The 19,196-nt window shown below is 37.5% G+C and overlaps 1 protein-coding gene across 1 annotated transcript; it reads left to right on the forward strand.

Annotated features, from left to right (window-relative positions):
* The first annotated feature begins 6 nt into the window (after positions 1-6).
* On the forward strand, positions 7-6,676 carry LOC110027547. The gene is made up of 12 exons (XM_020729035.1): positions 7-303; positions 1,393-1,718; positions 1,870-1,962; positions 2,049-2,139; positions 2,955-3,033; positions 4,035-4,132; positions 4,262-4,331; positions 4,638-4,741; positions 5,031-5,147; positions 5,269-5,345; positions 5,836-5,880; positions 5,970-6,676. Exons 1-12 carry the CDS (start codon positions 175-177, stop codon positions 6,496-6,498), a joined length of 1,758 nt encoding a protein of 585 aa, XP_020584694.1. The 5' UTR covers positions 7-174; the 3' UTR covers positions 6,499-6,676.
* Positions 6,677-19,196: the final 12,520 nt, after the last annotated feature.

Raw genomic sequence — 19,196 nt, forward strand, 5'->3', positions numbered from 1 at the left:
TCAGCAGTGGACAAATCGCCTAGTGATGTTACGATCAGTGCGGGCAACCGAAGGGATCCTGAGAAGCTATTGTCGCCATCTCAGCTGAAGGGTTATGGTGATTTGAAGAGTTTGGAAGCTGGGGATGCGGTGGGGAAGCGGTCTCTGGAGCAATCCTTTTCGTTCTCGGAGGGGATGTTAGCAAGTTTTGGGAGTGGTGGAATTTCAGCACAAAGGCAGCCTGTTTTGTCTAGAGTTCTTTCTGAAAAGTCCATTTCGGCAAAGTCAAAGGCCACCGCTGGAGCAAAATCTGGAGCGCACAAGGCAAGCCCTTTCTTTAGATTTTTATTTTATTTTATTGTTTTTCTTTGTTTTTCATTGTTGTTGGAAGAACGGTAGATAGTAATGCCATGAACGAAAGGATTCTTAATAGTATTTGAGGTTTGGAAGGCATGAGAATATAGGGCAATGTTGCAATAAGCAACATTAGCTTGAGGTTAATGAAATTTTACTGTTCTTGGAAGTAAAATGCATGCATTATTTCAGTTTCTAAAATGTAGGATAATCTTTTTTGTTTTGGAATAGCGAAGGATTGATGCTGGGTGTGGTGGATTTTGATTCAAAACTTTTTCTTTTTCTATGCACTAAGAAAAAAAATGAATTTTTATTTGAAATATATACATCTTTTTCTCCATGGAAATTAAATCATGGGAACATTAAATCAATCCATCGTTTCTGTTTTAATTCCAGTAGGTATTCAGAAACCCAGGAACTTTTATCTTCAGTTACTAATTGATTTTTTTATTGTTTACTTGCTTATTAGCAAGGTAAAGCCAAAATCTTCTAACTTTATCAAGTTAAATAACAGAAAACTGTACTTAGGAGTTAGGATTTTCTACTTTCTTAATGCCCATATGTTGCTGACTGGTTGAGATACTTGTATGTGGCAGTCCTAATAAAGTCCTCTCCGGTATTGATTGAAAAAAAGTGCTTTTAAAATAAATAGTGTATAGCTTAACTTGAATGAAAGAAGAAGAGATGGAATTCCATTGCTTGTCGTTGTAATTCCTTGAATAAAGTAAAAGAATAACCACTTGTGATTAATACTGGAAGTAATGCAAAGTTTGCTGCTTTAAGGTTCCTAAAATTTCTTCATCAGCATTACTTTGCTTTGATTGCTATTCTTCTGCTCATATTAGCTTCTGATAGATGTGCTTCATATTTACTTCTTTATTCACATTGAGAGAATCATAAATATATAGTGAGCTGCTCTAAGTACTTATAATTTTAGTTCATTTTCCTGTGAATGTGTCAGTGGCATCTGGAAAGCTCAGATTCTTAAATTGAATCATGTCACTTTATAGTGGACATCTATTGTGGTATTCATTCTTACTTAATTTCGTGTTTATTCAGGTTTCGGAAGTAAGTTCATTTATAGGAAGAGCCGGGTCTGCTGGTTTTGGGATGGCAGTGGAGGTTTTAGACACACTAGGCAGTAGCATGACTAGTTTGAATATCGGCAGCGGGTTTTCATCGGTCGTGGCAACAAAAGGAAATAAAATATCCATCCTAGCTTTTGAGGTTGCTAACACAATCGTAAAAGGTGCCAATCTTATGCATTCACTTTCAGAAGAAAACATAAAGCATTTGAAGGAAGTGGTGCTTCCTTCGGAAGCTGTTCAGCGAATAGTGTCTACAGACTGGAATGAGTTGCTAAGAATTGCTGCTGCTGATAAAAGGTTCATTTGCAATAAAAATTATACATGTTTTGATTTTGATTGAATTGACTTTCTTTATTTACAATAAAATTTCACAATTTTTACTTATTGATTCAATAATATGGATTTCCTTTTATTTCTGCTTAAGCTTGCTATTCTTTCAAAATTTCAGGGAGGAGTTGAAAGTATTTTCTAGGGAGGTTGTTCGATTTGGCAACCGCTGTAAAGATCCCCAATGGCACAACTTGGATCGCTACTTCGCTAAGTATGCATTTATACACTTGTTTGATAGAGGTCCTTTGGTTTGTGCTTTACAACTTAGTAGATATTTTCCTATTTTGTTGAATCTAGATTAGGTTCGGAAATCACACCACGGCAGCAACTGAAGGAGCAAGCAGCAGGTGTCATGCAGCAGCTATTGACATTAGTCCAATATACTGCTGTGAGTGCTTTTTTCTTGTTGCTTTTACATAGTTCAAAGTTTGTCCTGAAAACTATACATGCTGTTTTTATTTATACATTTTATTCATGAAACCACAATGTAATCCTGTAGTGCTCTGGAGATATTCAGATAAGCTGGTTTTAGAGGATATTATAAAGGATGTCTGAATCTATTGAGAATATGTATTGGAATAAAGCTTTTGATGAAAATATGTCTTTTAATATTGAACAAATCATTGAATATCAATTTATTGTCAATTATTCACCATGTTTTTTAAGGTCAGAGCTTGAGTTTGACTTATTTCTGGGCTTCCACTCCTTGACTAAGCTTTTCATTCAGTCATTTCTACTGCACCAACCAACATCCCTCAACTAATCACCCACGGTATACCAAACACCCTCATCACCATGTTTTCTGAGTGGCTGAAATGTTTTTGCATCATTGTTCAAGATTGGTACAGAATGTGTTTTTCTAGACTCTTTATGTATAGTATAAATGGTTCTTCCGAAGTGCGGCATTAGGAAGGCTTAGTACTAGGCATTCACTTTATGAGTAGGGATAAATTAGTTTGCATTTTTATTGCTGCAATTTTTACTTTTTTGTAATCTAATTGACTTGATTGTATGAATTCAATAGAGCCATATGAGGCTAGATGTCAATGGGTTTGACTTTATTTGCATTTGATTTCCAAATTAGTCTTCTGTGCAAGTATCATTGGAATTTCTTTGATAATTCAAAATTTTTATTCATTGACTCACTAGATTAGATTTTGTGGCTAACTCACAATGGATTTTTGTATTCTTTGAATTCTATAGGAGCTTTATCATGAGTTGCATGCTTTTGATAGATTTGACCAAGATTATCGAAGAAAACTCCATGAAGAAGAAAATTCAGGTGAAATTAAGATGTGTTGGCCTTTTTTTATTTATTACATTAAGAGTAGTTGTGCAATCATGTGCATTTGTCATATAATCTTATTCTTTTAGTGTTTTGCTTCATCATGATTAATGGTTTAAGAGTATTATATATTAATCTTATGTTAATATTGGAAAGGGCAACTAAATTCATTTTCTCTAGTCAGGCTTTCTAAATGCTCAAAGATTGGACTTTTTTTTGTTCGAATTAAATCAATGAGTCCACTAACAAACACACCCTGGTTTGAATGAAATGGATTGAGCTAAATTTGAATCAAATTGAGCCATCTCAAGATATGGTTATGTATATGCTTTTTAATCATATTAATCTCTGTTTCAAAAGACATTTTTGGGGCCCGCCTAGGACACCTCCTGGGGTGAGGCGCGACCTAGTTCACCCCAAGGCTAATGCACCAGAACGTCTTGTGCGCCCCGAGAGCTCAGTTTGCGCTCCACATGGGCGTACCCCCCACTATTTGGTTAAAAAAAAGGAAAAAAATATCCTAATTTTCCAGACATACCCGAATCAAGCTGATTCACGCATCTTTCCCGCAACAGGAGGTGATCCTGCATTCGTCTGTTTCATCTCTCGCATAATTGCATGCTAGCGATCCGACAACCTTCTACCTTTCGGCTTACGCCTGACGCTTTGGGTCTTCTGTCTCGCCTAGTAACAGCCAAAACTCCCCTCCCAACACCCACTCCTTTTAAAACATTGGTATTTATATATGTCTGCAGTAATGCAACTTGATTTATGTGCAATCAAAATTGAATCAATTTTTAACCTATATTGGTCTCAAATTAAAATAGATGAGCCAACTTTGTTATCCTGGCATCATATCCCCTATACTATCATTAGCCTTGTGCAAATTACTTAGGATTGAATTATAGATTTAAATGGTGAGGCCTATCTTTACTTGAATTGCATACTATTGGCCCTCAAAATTTTTGACCAAGTGCCGCGTTTCCATTTCCATACAGGAGAAGGTTTTCAAATTCTAAGGCATGAGCTCAAAAGCCAAGGGAAGCATGTAAAAAGCTTAAAGAAGAAATCATTGTGGTGGAGAAACTTGGAAGAGGTTTGTCATTGGCATTATTCTATTTCATGTGACCTGTTTGTCATCCCTTACCTATCAATAATATGCTCCTCTCTCTCTCTCACACACACACATCTATGTTCTGAGAAAATATGTTCTTCCGCCTTGCAGGTCATGGAAAAGCTAGTAGACATTGTGCACTTTATGCATTTTGAGATTCATGAAGCCTTTGGAAATGCTGGTATTTACAAACTCCACCCCAAAAAGTTGCATTGAAAAGAAAATGTTTTATTCTTTTTGCTAGCTTTCAAATCAGTTAATGTTTGTTAAAATTTCCTTAATTATAATGACTGCTAATCATTGGCGTTCGATGTTTTGCCGCAATGCATATGTGCTTTTCATGACCTTGCTATTTGTTGCCTCTAGCATCTAGGAACTTATTCTGCTTTCTTTCTAAGACAATATTTATCTTCATTGGTATTACTTCATGAAGATATTACTTCTTTTAAGATTCTCTTTTGATTTTTATGTTTTTGTGAACTTTTAGAAGGAGATGACCCTTCGGTGCATTCCTTCAAAAGTCAACAAAGGTTGGGCCCAGCTGGCCTTGCATTGCATTATGCAAATATTATCAATCAAATTGACACACTAGTAAGTTTTCCATTATTGTAAAAGAGAAATTTTGTTTGTTTTTATTTTCCAAATTTTCTCAGTTTTCCTACCCAACCATCACACCCTACTTTTGATTGGTGGTTGCATTTTGAGATATTGACAGTCCACACCACTTGGATTTAAAGCCTGTTGCTTGTGAATTTTTCAACAAAATAATTTTTTTAGTTTGTAAAATGATTTTAGCTGTAAAATTAAGCAAAGTTGATATTGTTATTCTTCAGCATATGAATTACTTATCTCTGGCATTAAGTAAACTGTTACTGTTTAGGTGTCGCGATCAGGATCTGTGCCCCCAAACACCCGGGATTCACTATACCAAAACTTGCCACCTTCAATAAAATCCGCTTTGCGCTCGAAACTGCTGGTGTTTGAGCTCGATGAACAGGTACATGAGAATTTTATTTTTGTCTTGTTTTAAAGAAAATCTGATCCTTAAAAGAGATATTAAAAGTAAAGGTTATAAAAATTTCTCATTACATGTGTTCGTTCATACCGCTTCATCGCAGCTGACCATTCCTCAAATCAAGGCTGAAATGGAGAAAACATTGCAATGGCTTGTCCCAATTGCTAATAACACCACAAAGTAAGGCAATTTACTCTTATCCCCCCTCCCCTTAATTTTCATCTCAAAAGCCTCATTTCCTCCTCTGGACTGAAAACAAATTATGCATGGATTGCATGTCAAGCTCTTCCTACTTAGATCAGTTGCTCGGGCATCTGCTTGTCGGTTGTAAGTCCTCTCTGATCTGGGGTTCGATTCCCCCTGGTGGAGGGTGTGGTACTCGAATTGTTAGGCGTGTCGGGGATGGCCAAGGCTCGTATAATAGCCTCAAGCCATTCCTTTTTTTTTAAAAAAAGAGCTCTTACTCTTTCCATACATAATTGTGTTATCAGCTCTATATTTTTATTACACTCATCTTAAAAGAAGTAATATCTTCATTCTAATGAATTCTGTTAAAGTTAGTACTTATTTGGTTGCTCTTGTCTTTTAATTTTTTCAACAATAAAAAGAATCTTAAAACATTCAAAATATTTAATTTTCTGACCCATTTCTTATTGCAATGACATCATAGAGCGCACCATGGTTTTGGTTGGGTTGGAGAATGGGCAAGCACAGGGTCAGTTTCTCCATTCAAACTTCATTCTTACTATCCTTTTATTCTTATTTACATAAACAAGGAATTGAATTCCTCACTATTTCTTTTAGTGCGGATGTAACTCATAAGCCAGCAGGCCACACCACCATGCTCAGAGTTGAGACATTCTACCATGCAGACAAAGACAGCACCGATGCCTACATACTCGACTTGATCGTGCGCCTCCACCATTTCATTAACCTTTCAAGACGAGGAAAGAACAAGTTCTGTTCTCGTTCGCCGATCAAAACTTCGATTCTCACTTCTCAGAATTCCGCTTCTCCTCCCCTTTCAACCAAATCAAATTCCGCCAATTCGTCCGCACCGACCCCATCGCTCATCACGCAAGAAGAGCAAGAGATCCTGAGACAAGTAGAGGTGCCTAGAAGATCTCCCAGAATAAGTAAAAGCCAAGATTTTGATCTTGGTAGGCCAAAGAGGCACAAGTTCAGCAGACTCTCCAGAAGCAGCTGCAACACACCAGTAAGGATGAGCAAGAATGAATCCAGAAAGATGTCATTGCCTGTTATTGATTTTGATATAAATCGTATTAAAGCATTGGATGTTATTGATAGGGTGGATAGCCTAAGGAAATTATGAAAAGAGTTGTTAGAAATCTCCTTTTTGTTTTATGTAGCTGTAGAGGTGCTGGTTATGGTTCATTTGTATGATAATTAGGATTATAGTTTCTTACATGTTGAAATTGCTGTCAGGAATGAGTTGTGAAATAGCGTTTTCTGGTGGTAGAATTTCTGTTAGTTTGGCTCTTGAAACATAAGGGAAAATGTACATTTGAAAATTGTTTTTTTTAATCTTTATCTGGATTGCTTATTGTATGTCTGTTCCATCGATATAACTAACAAAGATGGGGATGCACCAATTAAGGGTGAAGGATGCTGTTGACACTCACTACAATGTAATAGAGCAGAGCCTCATTCTACAAACGGAGAAAAATATTCTCTCCGGATTGCTAATCACTAATCGTAATGTCGGTTGCCAATGAGGACGTGGCGGCCGGACGTGCATCTGAACAAAATATTTTGTCTTATAACGGGGCTTAATTGTTGAGATGGGCAGTAACTAGGGGAAAATATAGGGGAATTAAAGGATTTCTAATGATCCCATGCATTAAATATCTTTTATGTTAGAAACAGTGGAGTCCGGTCCATTATGTTTGGACAGTTACTTTGCTTTGGAGAGTCACACTTCTTCATAAATAACCACTCTCCCCTTCCTTTTTTGAGAAGTGAAGCATCTCTTCGAATGACTCTTCTTAGGTTTAGATGTCATTTTTTGAGTTCTTCTTCGATTTCTTCGGGATAGAGTAAGTGTTAGATATGACTCATATATCATAAATGGACAGTGCTAAATCAGGAGCGGAGCAGAGCGAAAGGTTCTGTTCAAATCAGGAGAGTTTCTTTATGTGGGTTGGAGTTGTGGTATAAGAGTAATTTGGTAATTACATATTATATCCAAGGTTTCCTTTTTATGTGCTTTATAGGATTATAAATTAGGCTTGTATGTAACCCTATGGATTATCCCTAAATTTTGTATTCTGTTCTCTTTACCGAATTAGTGAAAAATCGCCGTTTTGGTCCCGAAGATATAGACATCTTTGCTAAATCTCGTTAAAACTCTTTGTGTTCTTCTGAATTTGTGTTGATTCCTGTTTTTCTTGGCCTTAATTTTTCACACAAGTAGTATCAGGGCGATTCTAGCGCAGGAAAATTTCTGAGTACGGCAGAGGAGTTGGACGGCTGGCGGCGCAGACTTCTTCGGCTGAACAGATCATGCGCGCAGAGGAGGTTTGCGGCAACAATTACGAACGAGAAGCTTCTGCGGGAGATCGGGAGAGGAGTTAGCTACCAGAGTCGAGAATCGCGGGATCGAAGGGTTGGCGGCTTGCAGCAGGAAGGCTTTCAGCTTCTCGGAAAATTGGAAGGGTTCCCTGATTGGTATTTCCTTAAATAATTTTCTCTTCCTGGGTTCCGATTTCAGGGAAGGAAGAAGGCTCCGATTGGTTTTTTTTTTCCTTTCTGGGTTCCGATTCAAGGAAGAAGGGTCGACGAAGGTTACGAATTTACGTTCCGAAAATATTGCAGGGGAATTGGAGGCGTAAAATCTTCGACTCCTTTCTTTTGCGGGATCGCAGTCAGAGGCGTAATTGCCGGAATAACATTCGATACAGAAGAATTTTTTATTTCTTTTGCAGGGGGGCGAAGAGGCAAACAAAAATTTTAGTTTTATTACTTTTATTTGTGGAGAAGGAAATTTGGAAGATTTGTCAAATTTTGCGGCGCTACGGAGCTATTATAAGAAACAAGAAATAAGGAAGTTTTTGTTGCATGATCAATTTTCAAATGACATTTTCTGGTGTGAAATTTTAGATGATGAAGTTCGATTGAACTTGTAACTTCGGATCGTGGCAAACAAGAGTAAAAGATCTGTTGGCGCAACTGAGAATCTTGAAGGCCCTGAAGACAACGAAACCAGATGCTATAGAGGATAAAAATTGGGAAGAATTATAACAATGAGCGGTTGCAACTATACGTTTATGTCTGACAAATGAGGTTATGTATCACATGATGAATCTGAAATCTCCAAGGGAGATATAAAAGAAATTAGAATACCAGTTTATGACCAAATATCTGACGAACAAGTTGTATCTGAAACAAAAGTTGTATGGGCTGAAGATGCAAGAATGTTCTGATCTAGCGTAACATGTTAATGACTTCAATCAAATAATCATTGATTTATCACGGCTTGATGTGAATATTGAGGATGAAGATCAAGCGATGATTTTGTTGTGTTCATTGTCTTATTCCTATGAACACCTGATGACTACTCTGACATATGGGAAAGAAACTATCAAATTTGATGAGATTACTGCAGCATTGTTGGCTTAATACCAGCATAAGCAGAATACATGGGAAAGCTTTCACGGCGACAGTTTATATGTTAAGGGTAAGCTGAATCGTGGAAGAAAGAAAAAGAAGGAAGGTTATGGAAGGCAAAATTTCAGATCAAAGTCTAAAGACAAAAAAACAATTAATTGCTACAAGTGTAAGGAGTAAGGAGCCAGGTCATATGAAGCAGGTCATATGAAGAGAGATTGTCCAAAACTCAAGAAGCAAACTGAGGAGAAATGTGATACATCATCGAAGTCTGTAAATGTGGTGCAGAGTGACAATTCAGATTGCAGTGATGGTGATATGCTTTCAGTTTCATCAACTCAGTTCACAAATGCATGAATTCTTGATTCATGGTGTTCTTATCACATAACACCTAACATAGAGTGATTTACTTCATACATGTTAACTAATTCTGGCTTAGTCTATTTGAGTGATGATAAATGCTGCAATATTATTGGTATTGGAGATGTCAGAATTCAGATGTATGATGACACAGTTAGAACGTTATGTGATGTCAGACATATTCCAGATATGAAGAAGAATTTGATTTTCTTGGGCACTCTACATAAAAATGGTTTCATTCATAAGGCTGATGAGGATAGGGAAACCATCAGAATTGTTAAGGGTGCACTCACAGTGATGAAAGAAAGTTAACTGCAGGCAATATCTACAAACTATTGGGGAGTACAGTTGTAGGTGGAGTTTATTCTGTGGAGTCTGATGATGACAATACAAAGCTATGACATATGCGACTGGGTCATCTTAGTGAACGTGGGATGACAAAATTGCATAGAAGAAATCTGTTGCATTGGGTTAAAAGCTGCAAGCTTGATCTTTTTAAGTTCTGTGTTCTTCGAAAACAAACTATAGTCAGTTTTATGACTGAAAAACATAAAATTGAAGGGATTCTTGATTATGTGCATTCTGATGTATGGAGCCCTACCAGGGAGTTGCCATTAGGAGGATCTCAGTATTTTGTTACATTTATTGATGATTTCTCTAGGAAAGTTTGAGTGTATTTCTTGAAGCAGAAATTCGAAGTCTTCTCTAAATTCAAGTTGTGGAAAGCTGAGGTGGAGAACCAAACTGACAGAAAGATCAAGTATTTGAGATCTGATAATAACACACATTTGCAGTTTCATAAGTTCTGTGAGGAGCATGAGATTCAGAGGTATTTTTCAGTGCGTAAGACACCACAACAGGATGGTGTGGCAGAAAGGATGAACATATCCTTAACTGAAAGGGCAATGTGCTTGAGACTGAATGCAGGGCTTCCTAAGAGTTTCTGGGCAGAGGCTGTGAATATGCCATGCTATCTCATCAATAGATCACGTCGAGATTCATTGGGTGGCAAGGTCGAAGAAGAGGTATGGACAAATAATCTAATTAAATTGGATCATTTATAGATTTTTAGTTGTCCTGCTTATGTGCATGTACATGAAGATGAAAGATCAAAACTTGATGCAAAATCCAAGAAGTGCATCTTTCTGGGCTATAAGAAAGGTGTGAAATGATACAAGTTTTGGGATCCAATTGCAAAGAAGATGGTGATCAGCAGAGATGCAATTTTTGATGAGCAGTTTATGTTATAGCAGAATCAAGACAAGGTGTCAGAGAAGAGTTCCAGTTCAGATGCAGTGTAGATGGATTTAGAACAGCAGCCAGTAGCTTCTGAGAGAGGTGAAAGTTCAAATCCAACACGTGGTGATTTTATTCCAAATGATCTGCAAAATTATAATCTAGCCAGAGATAGATAGAGACACACTAATGTCAGGCCTCATAGTAGATTGGGTTATGAAGACTTGGTCTCTTGTGCACTTCTCATAAGCAGCGATGATCCAACCACTTTTCAAGGAGCTATCACCAGACAGGAGAAAGAGAAATGGATGGGTGCAATGGTTGAGGAGATGGAGTTTTTGCAGAAAAATCACACATGAGAGCTAGTTCAGCTTCCAGAGGGAAAGAAGACTATCGGGTGTACAAAAGGAAACCAACAATATCAGAAAAAGAAGGGGAAAAGTTCAAGGCTCGACTGGTTGCAAATGGATTTTTACAGCAGAAGGGGATATATTATGATGAAATATTATTATGATGAAATAGACATACTTCAATCAGGGCAGTGTTTGCATTAGTAGTCATTTGGGATTTGCATTTGGAGTAGATGGATGTTAAAACTGCTTTCTTAGATGGATGTTATTGGAGTAGATGGATGTTAAAACTGCTTTCTTGCATGCTGATCTGAAGGAGTAAATTTACATGGAGCAGCCAGAAGGGTTCACTCAAACATGGACATGAGCATTTGGTTTGCAGGTTAAAGAAATCACTGTATGGGTTGAAACAGTCTCCAAGACAATGGTACAAGCGGTTTGACTCCTACATGATTCATATTGGCTATATGCGATGTGAGTATGATTGTTGTGTTTATGTGAAGAGCCTTGATGATGATTATATTATTTTTTTGTTACTGTCTGTTGATGATATACTGATTGCTGCAAAGAATATGAATGATGTCATTGATTTGAAAGCTTTATTAAGCTAAGAATTTGACATGAAAGACTTGGTTATTCGAAGAAGATTCTTGGAATGGATATTCATCGAGAGAGAGGCTCAAGACGATTATGTTTATCTCAACGAGACTATGTTGAGAAAGTGCTGAAAATATTTGAGATGAGCAAAACAAAGCCTGTAAGCACACCGTTGGCAAATCATTTTTAAGTTTTCTTCAGAACAATGTCCTAAGACAGATACAGAAATCGAAGACATGACAATGGTTCCATATGCCAGTGCAGTTGGCTGCTTGATGTATGCAATGATATGTACTTGTCCTGATTTGGCTCATGCTGTTAGTCAAGTCTGCAAATACATGACTAAACCTGTAAGACGATATTGAGAAACAGTCAAGTGGATTTTCTGGTATCTGAAGGATATTATAGGACATAAAATTATTTTTGGCAGTCAGCAGAATGATCTTTCAGTTGTGGGGTATGTTGATTCAAATTATGCAAGTGATTTGGATGACAGAAGGTCTACAACTAGGTATGTGTTTACTCCTTGTGGAGGGTCTATATGTTGGAAATCAACAATTCAATCTATTGTGACATTATCTACAACTGAAGCTGAGTACATGACAACAACTGAAGCTGCTAAAGAAGTCTTATGGCTTGCTGGGCCAGTAAAGGAACTGGGCGTTGAGCAAGGTGGAGTTCAGTTGCATTGTGACAACCAAAGTTCTATTTATCTGGCTAAGAACCAAGTGTACCATGTGAGAACCAAGCACATTGATGTAAGATATCACAAGATTAGAGAATTGATTGCTTCTGGGGAGATACTGTTGCAGAAGGTTCGTACTGATGAAAATGCAGCTGATATGTTGACCAAGCCAGTTACTATCAACAAGTTCTTGCATTGCTTGAACTTGTTGAATGTCTGCAGTTGCTAGAGAAGCATGGTGGCCCAACCCACTTATGATATGTAAGGAACTCCATGACATATTTCTCATAAGGGGCTGGATATTCGCCAAGGTGGAGATTTGTTAGATATGGCTCATATACCATAAATGGACAGTGTTAAATCAGGAGCGAAGCAAAGCGGAAGATTCTGTCCAAATCAGGGGAGTTTCTTTATGTGGGTTGGGGTTGTGATACATGGGTAATTTGGTAATTATATATTGTACCCAATATTTTCTTTTTATGTGCTTTCTAGGGTTGTAAATTAGACTTATATGTAACCCTAGGGAGTATCCATAAATTCTGTATTCTGTTCTCTTTACTGAATTAGTGAAAAGCCGCTGCTCTGCTCCCGAAGACGTATGCATCTTTGTCGAACCTCGTTAAATCTCTTTGTGTTCTTCTAGATTTGTGTCGTTCTTGTTTAACTTCGCCCTAATTTTCTCAATAGGAAGGTTTTCTTGGGGCAGAGGAAGAAAAGTGCAAGGAGGAGCAGTTCCTTACGGCAGAAGGAAGAAGAAGAAAGAAGAAGAAGATTGTTCTCCTTAGGCTTCTTCTTGGTGATTTGTGGCAGAAGAAAAATTTGATTTATTTCTCTTGTAAGTTTGTCTTCTTTGGTGTATCTCGGTGTAGAGTTTTCTTCGGTGTATCTCGGTATAGAGAGAGAAGAAGAGAGAGGGCAACAAAGAGTGAGAGATTCCTCTTGTAAGTCGAAGTGATCGACTAGTGCAAATTCCTCGAGTAGTAAAATCCTCTGCAACTCCATGGACGAAGACAATTTGCCGAACCACATAAATTTGTGTGTTCCGTTGTGTGTGTTCTTTTCTGGTGTGAATTCTTCTCGTCCTATTTTTTCGCTTCGTCAATCATTCTCCTGTTTGATTTATAGATATACCACATCAACCGGTATATATCTAGATCACGCAACAACAACAACATTTTAGATAAACCCTATCAACTAAAGATTAGTTAAGATTTAGAATACTTCTAAATCAATGAAGTGTGTTTATTTTGCATATGTATAAATTGGCAAAATTGAATAAATTTCTAGAACCGATTGATTATGCATCATTTAATATGGGAGGCTGTTTAATGGTAACTCTCCTTGATATTTGATATCTTTTGCGTTTTTTATTTTATTGTATTTTTAAAATATTTGATCATGCATGTACAGTTTTATTTTTGGGGAAATTTAAATACATAACCCACAATTCTTATGTATTTAAATATAAATCATTTCTGCCACTTATCTCGGCATGTTGGTTGTCATCAACAGTACGATCTCTATCGTTGATCACAGTGAAGATGTATTTCAGTGGGCCCCATTTTAACCCCTTTTTTTAAAAAAAAAATGTTGTGATCAACGGTGGAGATCGGTGTCCGTATGAAATAATTTTTCTTCAGGTTGAGGGTTCAAATCCCTTCTGACACAATTAACCTTAACAAAGTGATACTTAAATTGTTATACACATTACGGGTGGCTGGAAACTCATATAATAACATCTAACTATTCTTTTTGAAAAAAAAAAAAAATCTAGCATCTAATATTTTATTTTATATACATTTATAAATGTTGATAATAGAAATAAAAATATAAGGACAAAAAAAAATCTGATTTCTATGCTTAAAAATATTCAGGAGTTCTGATAAAAAAATGTATCAGTTTTGTATCAGAAATTTAATTACTTCTTGTCACGTATCTTTAAAAGGAGGAAAAATTATTGTGTCGTTCACCGCACGCAGTGATGCGTGCGGTGAATCAATAAAAACACTTTCTTTATAATAATTGTATGACAGTGAGTCCTAATTTAATTTTTTTTTAAAAAAATTTGATTAGATGCGTGCACGGTGATCTGCGGTCAGGATGTATTTCAATATTATTTTTTAATTTTTAAGAGGGGCTCACCGAAATACATTCTGACAGGATCCGACAACTCATGCATGTCCGTATGCAATAATTTTTCCTCTAAATAACACCCAAACTGTATAAGTGACAAACAATGAACAGAGATGTAATATTTTCTCAATCTCCACCATCGCCGAGCCTTCCTACGCTCTCCGTCCTTCTTCAGCTACAACGCAGACGAATCCATTCTCTGACGCCGCCGCGAACCTCCTTCTCGAACTCCTCCTTCCGGCACTAGAATTGCCGCGATCGACTCGCGGGATTCTTCCTAAGCCGTCCGCCACTCGAGCCCTCAGGATCCCGAGAGCTCTCCTTCCTGCGATCGATCACAACTGCGCCTCCCTGTTCCTCCTTTCGATTGCGCCGAATGCCTTTTGATTTCATCCCGCCCTAGCCCTCTTGATGCCCTAGCCTGATATTTTTCTTCCACAATGGAATCAAAGGCCTCAGTTCGCCTCTGCGATCTCAAGCCCTTTTCTTCCTCCAAATCGCACAAGAAGCCTATATGTTAAACCAGGAAGCCCCATCACTTCAAAAAAAAAGTAGAAAAGGAAATATGAGTTACAAAAGGGTCTTGATTTGTCACACACTTCAATTTTTCTTTTATTTAAAGGGGAAAAATACAAGTTTTGTTATAAAATTATATTATATCATAGTCTACATGAGCAAAGGTAACTCTTTGCTAAATGTTAGAGGGAAGCAATGTCAATCCTTAATCCTCGCGTCAGGATATACGATACTTCTCACATGCCTAGATGTCTTTTTCATCACGGTCATTAAACCTCAAACCATTCAACTTATAGCCCTGTTTGATGATTCACATATCACAACACTATGCACACTTATATTTGAATAAGCAAAGTAAAGAAAAGAAGAAAAATAAAGGAAATTGAATGACAAAGTGGTTCAAGTATCTTTCAAAATCAGCAAAATATAGGGCCAAAATAGCAAGTAAATCAGCGAAGAAATCTGCCTTTTAATTTTTTCAAAACAATGAACAAATCATCCTAAAATAGTGCTCAAACCTTCTCCAAACAGTGGACATGCAACCCAAAAGATCACCATTTAAAGTACTCAAAACAACATGTCTCAGACCCCAAAATCAGCATTTAAAGTACTCAAAACAACATATGCGTGAAGCCTAAAATCGAAGTTTTAAGCATCCATAAAACAACATATGAAATCTTCCCAAAATGATAGGTTTACAAGGCTCAAAACAACATTTTAATCCTTCAAATAGCAAGCAAACCGACCTCCAAAAGAGGTATTTAAACCCTCCAAATCACATATATTAAGCCACAAAACAACATTTATTTTCCTCCAAAGTCAGCAAGTAAATAGAGTAAAACAACATTTGTATTTCTCTAAAACTCAGCTAAGACTTAGAACAAAAACAACTCTTAAACCCTCTTCCAGATCAGCAAGAAAATCAGTCTCAAAAAGATATATTTTAGCCTTTCAAACAACAAGGAAATCAATACCAAGAGAATCAGCAAGTTGTAAAGATTCCCAAAAAAAGTCTATATCAATCAATTCCCATGTGTTTACATGTCTAGAATTCAAATTTGAGTGAAACAAGATAAGTGGGACTTTACTTGCCCACCATTCATTTCTTATATATTTGCATATCTATCACCTAAATTTCAATGTTTACATACATGTCATCCTAAATATGCAAGAGTAAGTACATTGCACATTTAAAAGTCAAAATTGTAGTAAATTTGATGCAATATGAAAAGTTCGGATGACATAAATATGATGAGTAAGAGTTTAGCTGCTAGATATGTGAATATATGGGAGTTGAGTGGTATGCATGCAAATACTTCATTAAAAAAAGTGCACTTTCAAGCTAGAAACCAACATTCGAATCCATTTTTTTTTAACTGTATGCATTCAAGCCTAAAAAACATTAAAACCTTTTTCCAAAACAATAAAGAACCAACCTAAGACATTTAGAATCCAAAACAGGAATGAGCATCAACCAGAGAAATTAAAAAAAAAATGTGTTTATTCCAAGAGCTCAATCAGAGAAACCAAATGAAATATCTCACAGGCCAAACGACCTTGCTAATTGAATGGAAGGCTAGTGTAGAAAAGAGTTATCTTTTGATGTAGGCCAAAAGAACTCCATGAACACAATAGGAAAATATCCAAATCAGTGAAAATCCAACATAACCTCTCTAAGCCATCAAAATTTCAACAACCTCAAACCCTCCCCCTGATGGGGTTTTTATAGCCAAAGGGGAGGAAAGGACTTACCTTCAACTTTCCTGGGGTGAACCGAAACTTACGGAGATGGGGAAGTGGTGACAAGGGAAGGTGGCAACAATGGGCAGATGTAGTGGAGAAAGTGGAGAACAGAGGAAGTGGGGAGTAGGTAAAGCGACAGGCAGCCTCACGCCGAAAGGGTGGGGCACGGGGGAAAGAAGTGCGACTAGGGTTTTCGTGAGAAAGTACTTCAAAACTTCAATTAATGCAGTAGGTGTTATTTTGGTGTTATTTGGGCTATATTTAGGTGTTATTAGTGTGCGAGCGTTGTTCCGCAGAACCAGTGTTATCAAAGGTAGTATTGAGAGAGTATTACGAGGTTACTACGGTTCTGCGAAAATTGGTGTTATTCACGGTAGTATTCATGTTATATTGTGGTGTTCCCGGGGTTTCGCGGGCATCCGTGTTGTTCAAGGTGTTATTCGGGTCAAATTACAATATTATTGGCTCAGGATCACGACCGCGGTATTGTTGAGGGTGTTATTGGCCAATAATCGGGACCTAGTCTTATTAATGATTAATTGGGATTTTCATGGTGTTATTTGGTGAGTAATTGACGGATCGTGGTGTTATTTGGCGTGACGGTGTGTATGGTGTTATTTTTGTTTTTTTATGGTAGTATTGGAGGGAAAACACAACGGAGTTAAGTTATTGGGAGGCAGTATTATTGGAGCAAACTGTGATGGTGTTATTATAGTTGTATTAAGGTGTTATTGGCGTAGTATTGAAGGGAGATGAGTGGGCAGTGATGTTATTTGGAGGCAAAAGTATTATAACACCAAGATAATAACTCACATGTTAATTGAAATCCTGAAATAACAACTTTGGTGAGTTTTTAGGGATTGCCAAAAGAGAAATTGGATGTGAAATTAACAACTTTGAATCTGAGTAGAATTTTATGTGAATTTGACAAATTTGGAAATAAGGCTTGAAATTTGGTGGGGTTGAATTTGATTTTGGATTTTGTGCAGGATTTGATGTGAATTTGAATTTGGAGTCCATGAAAATTGTATTTGAAGTTTGAATTTGATTTTGGGTTGAAAATTGGGTAATTTTGGGGTAGGTTTGGGGCAAATTTTGTGAAGGAGAATGAAGTGTTTGTGAAGTGGTGAAAAGCCACCTAGGGTCAAAAAGAATGTCCCTATGGCCTCATGATCCTATAAGAACTCATTTTTTGAGTCTTCACATGTTGGTCTCAATCAACTCAATCAAGTATTGGGGATTTAAGACCACCCATGTGAGACTTAACAAAAAAAGTCAAGAAATGGTTTAAATTCCTAAAAGGTGTGGATCACATCACTCGGCTTCTAAGATAATCATAGGGAAAGTCCTATGGTTAGATCCCAAGAAGAAGACTATACCTCACCAAAATGAGGTCAACAACCATATATGCTCCTCCTACGATAACATGTCCCATATTCGTCCCCTCGACCGCTACATGGTCCACCACCACCGCATCATCTTCAGGAACAACATTAGTATCTACCGATACAGAGGCGAAAATCAGGACCATAGTTGTTGGAAAGAGAGATGCAAAAAACTATCAAACTATGTACCAAGAATCCACTCCCATTTAGATGTGGTATAAGAGAAAATATCCTCACAATCTTTTTCCTGTCCTTCATCTTCAGAAGAGAAACTGCTCCTAGTCGGTTGAAGCCATGTCTCGGCCTCAGCTTCCGCCTCCTCAGAACTCCTTGGGGAACTGTGGCCCCGCAGCCACCAAGATGGGCAATCTTTCTCCCGTTGCAAAAACGCTCACCCCTGGCGAGTGTCCCGTAAATGGTCATCATGACGACCTCTTACCTCTCTTACAACCCTCTTCTGAGGAGGGCCCGAAAGAAAACCAGAAGAACTAAGCTGGGTCTCGTGATTGTCGGCTCTGAGCTTTAACACAACCCTCTTTTTACTCACTGCTTCCATGGATACCTCACCCGCTTGTTTGTGCTTCAACTCTAACTTACGGGCATGTGCCTGCATATCGCTCATCGCCTTGAGAAGCACACTCTTATCAGAAGGCCTAGCTCCTTCGCCAACCATCGCAAAAAGCACATAAAGAGGATGACACGAGACAAAGGAGCTAGGAGAGACGAAGATGGTGCATACCTCCACTACCCTAAAGCCAATTTATAATGGCCTGGGCACCGAAATCCAACGAAGTCCATTATTGTGCAATAATATCATTTAATTATTTTATAAGTGTTTAAATACTTTCTTATCCTCATGTACTTAATAGCTTCTGAGAAGCAAAAGAATTGGAGATTTAAATATGCACACAAAAAAATGTGTCAACACGAATCTCAAAGCAGATGAGCGGCTCAAGAAGAAAATACAGACGATCGAGCGTAGACGCAGACAATGATCTTTTTCAGGATAGTATTGGCGAAGGAAGCTCCTTATCTGAACGATCGACAAAAGATGCGTAGGGCAGTAATCAACCTTCAGGACGATCGAGGGGGAGTACTCTTTCAAACTATATGTCGAGCGAACCAAGACTTACCAGACGATCGACAACCCTCGTCAATGGAATTGATCACCGGTTTTATTATATGCAAATAACTTTGTAATTACCGAAAAGTCCACTCTAAAAAGTTAATAATAAGAGGGCTAATATCCACTTTTGTAATATTGGGATTTATGCCTATAAATAGGGGTACATATTATGAATACAGAACACCTTTTGTGTGTTCTCTCTGTCTCTCTCTCCTCTCTTAACCACTTCTTAATAGAAAGTTTCATTCATTCGATGTGTTTCCCGGACATTAT

The sequence above is a fragment of the Phalaenopsis equestris genome, unplaced genomic scaffold, assembly GCF_001263595.1.
Source record: "Phalaenopsis equestris unplaced genomic scaffold, ASM126359v1 Scaffold000428, whole genome shotgun sequence".
Classification (NCBI taxonomy): domain Eukaryota; kingdom Viridiplantae; phylum Streptophyta; class Magnoliopsida; order Asparagales; family Orchidaceae; genus Phalaenopsis; species Phalaenopsis equestris.

Coding starts and splice junctions, on each gene's coding strand:
- LOC110027547 (XM_020729035.1), top strand. CDS start 175: ATGTTAGCAAGTTTTGGGAGTGGTGGAATTTCAGCACAAAGGCAGCCT. Junction 3,034..4,034: donor CCATGAAGAAGAAAATTCAG/GTGAAATTAAGA, acceptor ATTTCCATACAG/GAGAAGGTTTTCAAATTCTA. Junction 4,133..4,261: donor GGTGGAGAAACTTGGAAGAG/GTTTGTCATTGG, acceptor TCCGCCTTGCAG/GTCATGGAAAAGCTAGTAGA.